General features: G+C 45.6%; 1 protein-coding gene across 1 annotated transcript in view; it reads left to right on the top strand.

The window, feature by feature from the left end:
• Positions 1 to 4,415: 4,415 nt before the first annotated feature.
• The window catches only part of GFRA1 (GDNF family receptor alpha 1), a 131,812-nt gene continuing 130,227 nt past the window's right edge, over positions 4,416 to 6,000 (top strand). The window contains exon 1 of the mRNA XM_059852020.1: positions 4,416 to 5,061. Within this exon, the coding sequence (XP_059708003.1) occupies positions 5,022 to 5,061 (40 nt within the window). The 5' untranslated portion in view covers positions 4,416 to 5,021. The remainder of the gene's footprint in view (positions 5,062 to 6,000) is intronic.

Raw genomic sequence — 6,000 nt, 5'->3', positions numbered from 1 at the left:
AACTTGCAAACTCTGACTTGCATTGTACTCTTTTGGTGTTTCTGTATCTATTCTACTGAATTTTGTAGCTTTATTTTTCTCCCTTTCTTTTCTTCTCTTTTTTTTTCTCCTTCCAGGTGGCTTGATATTATATCAGCACAACTTCTGGTGAGAACAGAGACACAAGAGTTTAGGAAAAACTTCCTGGCCAAGAAGAGCTGTGGGAATTCACTACCAGGTCTGATTAAAGCCAGGGAGAGGGGATGGGGGATGGCAGACATGAAACCTTGACTTTCTTTTCTTATACTTTTGCACCAATTAAGTCACTTAGTAATCTGGATCGCACCTCCACGTGTTTCTTATTCTTTGTGAATGCTCATTGCTTACTTTGCTTTTGTTTTATGGGGTTTTTTTCTGATACTTACTGAAAGCTCTAAACCCAAATAAATGACAGGTTCAGTAAAAACTCAATCTTGCTTTTGTGCTGCAAAAGCCCATTCAAGGTTTCATAAGCCCCTCAAAATTGATTTTTGGAGCACTGTTATTTAATCTGCCCTTTACAAAACTTTAATGCCTTGAGCAAATCCTTCTTGCCTTATTCCCACCAAAAGGCACTTTGACTTCATGGTAAGCAGATAAACGTAAGACAAAAAATGCAGTTCAGACTGTTCCCCCAGTCCCTAGTAATTCTCTAACTTCTCTATTCTCCCTTTCTCATTATTGAAGAAAGCCTCCTGTGTAAACACTACTTTTTGTGCTCCCACAGCACACAGACTTTTTCCCATCACTAGCTTGCTCTCCCCCACCTGCTAGATCTGACTCATTAGTTCAACTTCAGCTTTGCTTCACCTCTTCACTCCCCTAAGAACTGTATTTAAAGTTCATGGCACTGTTCTTATTCTCAGCTTACTTTCTCTTCACATACCTAGCGGCACTGCAGATAATACTGTGTAATGTTCCCTGGCCTCAGTGGCTCCAACTCCAATATTTTCTTGCAGGGTTCACTCTCTAAAAGGAGGTCTGTGGCAGAGATGGCAAAGGGAATCTGCAGGCTAACCCTGGGCCAGGCAATGGATTAATTCAGCCTCCTTGTCAGCTCAGGGGTACATTGCCATCTGAGCTGCTGCCAGCCAGACCAACCCAACACAGTGCTCCAACACTGCAGCCTTTGCAGGTGGAGCTGGCTGCAAAATATCCACTGCCTTTGAGGGAGGCACCTCTGCATGTGACGCCTCGGAAGAGTTTGCTGTCATTAGTTTACATGCAGAGGAGGAGGCAGAAGGACTGCATGCAGCAAAGCTCTGATTTTGCTGTGCATGCCTGGCCTCCAGGAGCAGCTGGCCTGGATGGATACAGGCTGCTCTTGCTTGATGCTGTTGCTGTGTTCAAAGCATTTGGGCCCAGGCTGCAAGGTGACAGGAAGCTTAAAACTGCCCATTGTTAGGGGTTACACTTACTTCAACCTACTTGGAAAGAAAAAGGTTTGAAGCATTAATTCTACTGAAGTTTTAGTGTCAAATAACCCCACTATCCACATTACTTTGCCTTTTCTTTGTGAAAACTTTCCAATGAAGTATAACAGCTTCCAGGTAGAAAGAAAGCATCAACTACAACTACATAAAGACTGAAGCACTGGCAGTTTATGCTGGCAGCAACTAGCTTGGAGTATTTGGTTCTGCCTTCCACATTATTTACACTGTAATGGCCTTTAAGCAATAATGCAGTGGTGATTGTGTCATCATCCTTCCTGTAACAAAGTGTTTGTCTTTACCAGCTGCACCTTATGTATCTTATGTTATATTAATTGTTCTGAAACTTTTTTTAAAAACTCGATCAGCAGAATATGTAAAAAACCTTAAATATCTTTAAAATATTTGCATTAAGTACTTCTGTGTGGCTTACTCTTTTATTTTTCTTTTATCTGAAGAAACTCATGAGTTGAATGATTGACAGATACAAAGTGTAAGGCAGACCTTGGTTTGACGGAAATCAACAGCAAAACATTCAATGACTTAATTTTACCCCAGGGCAAGTAAAAGGCAGTTGGAAAACACTGCATAGACCTAAAGGATTATGGCTCCAGCCATAGAGTGGCTTATGGGGTTTTGTCTGCAACAGAAATTTATAAATAATTCCTTATATGAAAGAGAAAAAGGAAAAAAAAAAAGTAATTTCTGCTATGGAAAAATGTCCTTGTGGTTTGTAAGGAGCTGTTTCCCACCTACTGTCCTGATGAAGAGTGTGTAGCAGTTGGATATTCTGAGCAACTGTATGCAGCATGGACTTTGCTCTTGGATCTTGATTTTCAAACATGCTTGCATTTTAAGCTTTTTTTCTTGATTAAAACCTTTTAACCTTTTTTTCACTTTGGGTGGTAGTTTTCCAGAGATGAGTCAAACTACTGGCCAGAGGAGTGTTTAGATAGTATTCAGAATTTTTGGATGCATGTTTTCCAGCTGTTTTGTTATTTCTGAATTGTCAGTGACATTTTTTTAAACTTTTAACACTTAAAATGCGAATTCAGTCTTACTGTAACAGGAAGCACCCCACAAAAGCTGTGCTTTACAACAGCAAGAATACTTATTAAAGCAGAAATTTACAATATGTTGCTTTCTTAAATGTCAAATAACTTGTGTGTATATATGTATGTGTGTATGTATGTATTTAGGACTTTAAGGCATGAATGGTATTGTAAAAAGTGGCCTGGATTTCAGTCTGATTTTCAGTTGCTATCCTCTGCTGTGAATCTTGTAGCTATTCTTGACTTAGGCTTCTAAATGGCAAGAGAATTATGCTATCTTTGTGTTAGATACACAGATAACTTCTATACAGAGCTTATCTGTGTGCCATAATGATGTCAAAATTACCAGTGAAGAAGTAATCATCTCTCTGTATCACTCAGCTCAATTTCTATTGAAGTGTTTGGAAGACCAACTTGTTTCATTAAATACCAGCGATTTGAAAAGCTGAAGCTGTCTCCAATCGTCAATGCTATCACCAACTTAGCACCTTCTAATTACCCTGAAATACTCCAGAAATCTGGTCATTGTCTTTGTTCTTCCAATTACATCCTTGTATGTGCAGCACATAACAGACTTCGTGACTATATAATAGTATATGACTCTTCACGTTAAACAACCAAACCACAAAACTTGGGACTTAACCAGTTACAAGTTGATATCACTATTACAAACTCACTGAGAGAACCAGTACTTTACACAGGTTTTTTGGGTTCTGTTGGATTTTGTTTGTTTTATTTTTATTGTGGGTCATGGGTTTTGGGGCTCTTTTTTTTTTTTTTTTTTTTTTTTTTTTTTTTTGGTATAATGCAAATCCATCTGTTTAGAAAAAGTATCGAGAGAGGGGGGAAAAAAATCCGAACAGCAAAGCAAACAAAAATAAGCCCTTTCCATTTGGGTTCTATGAATGTTGTACTCTCTATATATCCTGGCATATGCTAGGCTTTTAAATAAGTGTTTTGAAGTACCTTTCAACAGTTTAGCTCCATCTGCCATCCAGTTTTTGCTATAAAAGTGGCCAGCCTGATCATCTCCCATCTCATGAGGTGACTCAAACTCCTTTAGGCAAAATTTATTGCAAGGAGAAGCAAATTCCGTGAGTCGAATGGGCCAAATATCTTGTTGACAAAACTGCCAAGGAACATAAACACTGACTTCTTTTAAAAATAGAAAAAAATAAACCCAAAACAACTTAACACATTTGGTTGCAGCCAGAACATTAAAACACCTGAATCAAATTTTCCACATATGAAAATAAGGAAATCTGGAAGCTGAAGCTATTTTAGGCTAATTGCATTTTGTTGGGTTTCGGGGGAGTGGTACATAGTAGCAACTGTGGGAAAACCACTAAATAGTTCTCTGTTTGAACCATCTGTCACGAATATGGGACATATGTTCGCTTTGTTTATTCAGGAGCCAAGTGGAAGCCGATACACTGCGCTCGGCCCCGGCCGAGGGCCGGTCCGCACCGCGCACTGCAGAGATGCGGAGCCCGCCCGCCCCGCGGAGGCTGCGAGGAAGGACGGGCGGTGCTCCCGCCGCCCCGGGGCCGCTGCGGGACGCCCCGGACTTCCCCCGCGGGCGGCGGGGCCGGCAGGGGGAGGCCGCGACCGCCGAGCCCCGCGGAGGGCGGGCGGGGAGCGGCGCATCCCCGCGGGGTCGCCGCCTCTCCCCGGCTCGCCCGGTGCCGGCGGCGCCCGCTGGGATCCGCTCCCTCCGGGAGAGCGCCGGGGCCGCTCTCGGGGCCGAGGGAGCCTCGCTCTGCTCGGCGGAACCGGAGCGGCCGCGCCTCCCGCCCGTCACAGTTTTCCCTGGCAAACTTTGGCTGCCGGCAGCGCGGCCGCCCCCGCTCCGCCCCGGCGGCGAGCGCTCCGCGCAGCCTGCGCGGCCCCGCGCACCGCCCCGGCCCCGGCGCGTCAATAAAGTTGTGGTCGGAGGGTGGAAGAGGCGAATTGCCCCGCGGTGGGGCTCGGGAAGCCGCGGCTCGGGGCTGTCAGAGGTGCTGCCAGCGGGTCTGATACCAGCGGCTGGCCCCGGCTGCGCGGCCGGGGGCGGGCGGGTGCTGCGGGTCTCGTGTGTGCACCCCCCTCCCGCCCCCCGTGCGCTCTCGGTCCCTCCCTGGGAACAGGCGCTGCCCACCCAAGGAGGCGACCGGCGCTCCTGCCCCGCTGCCGCTCGCTCGCTCACTCACACACATCACACAGACACACACACATATACCGTGCGTGCGCCTCTCGCTCCCGCACTGGAGTCAGTGCTTGTGCCTGCAGGTTGCTCAGACCTGAAATCTAAGGGAAAAGCTCAGCGTTTGCGTCGCTGCTCCTGCCGCCGGTGGTGGTAGCGGTGAAGAGAGTGGGTTGTGGGGTTTTTTTGCTTGGTGGCTTTTTTTTTTTCCTTCCCCCTTGAATTCAATGGATCTGAACTTGGAGCGTTTAGACCTCGGCGGTATTGGAATATCTACATGCTGATCATCTTTGTTGTGACACATCGAGTCGTTTGGGGAAACCATCCGAAGACAGCAAGATGTTTCTCGTTCTCTTGTACTTCGCTTTGCCCTTAGTGGGTAAGTTGCGGGTGCCTTATTTCGGTCTGCACATCGCTTCATAAAGCAAAGCATAGGGTTTATGGGACCAGGAGCCTGATGGTTGTCAGTCTATTGTTTAGGCAGAACAGTGAAGTTTCCAGTAGTTTTTATGGCTCTGCCTCACATCAGTTAGCCCGGTCTGCGTTTAAAGCTCTATAGATTACAGACTTCGGTACTTGCCTGTTTAGCCTCTTGTTAAATTGGGTTCTCGCAAGTTACAGGGAAACTTTTCATTTAAATAAAATAAGGCTGCCTGGGGAGGGTGGGGGATGACAAGACCAGCTGAAGGATTACATCTTCACCTGAACCTGGCAACCTGCCCGACTGGTAGTGGTTTGCAGCCCAAACTGGTTTCCTTTCCACAGGAGAGGTTTGCGTTTCCATCCGCATGTGTCTGAGGGAGCATGACGGGGGCACGATGGAGAGGAGAGAGTTAATGCAATTTGCTTTGTTCTCCTGCAAAAGCATCATACGTGGAGAGAAGGGGGGGGAAGTAACAAATTCTACCTTTATGCATATAGAATAAGCAAAAATGTGCACAGCCTTTAAAAAGTGACTGACGCAAAGAAAGGCTAATATCAATCAGTGAGGATACTTATCTCTCTTAGCGGGCTGTTCTTGGATGTAAGTGAAATTACAGCAAAGCTCTTGTGGAAAGTGAGGCTGAATATTTAACCCCTTAGTTAAACCCTGGAATGGAAAGCTGATTTGTTTCACCAGAGTGGATCTATGGAATAACAAATGCGTGTTTTATCAGGCACGTTAATCCCTCCGGGTTTTCTTTCCTTTTTCTGTTTCCTCATACATCAGCCATTAGGGTTAAAAAATACCGTTTCCTTGGACTCCCCCGAAAGTGGATCTAAGCCCATGGAAACCCTGTGTGCTTTTTCCTAAGGCGTAGCATGAAGCCAGGAGGTT

This window comes from Haemorhous mexicanus, chromosome 7 (assembly GCF_027477595.1).
Source record: "Haemorhous mexicanus isolate bHaeMex1 chromosome 7, bHaeMex1.pri, whole genome shotgun sequence".
NCBI lineage: Eukaryota > Metazoa > Chordata > Aves > Passeriformes > Fringillidae > Haemorhous > Haemorhous mexicanus.
The sequence above is the reverse complement of the archived record's forward strand: the minus strand, read 5'-3'. Positions and strand labels throughout refer to the sequence as shown.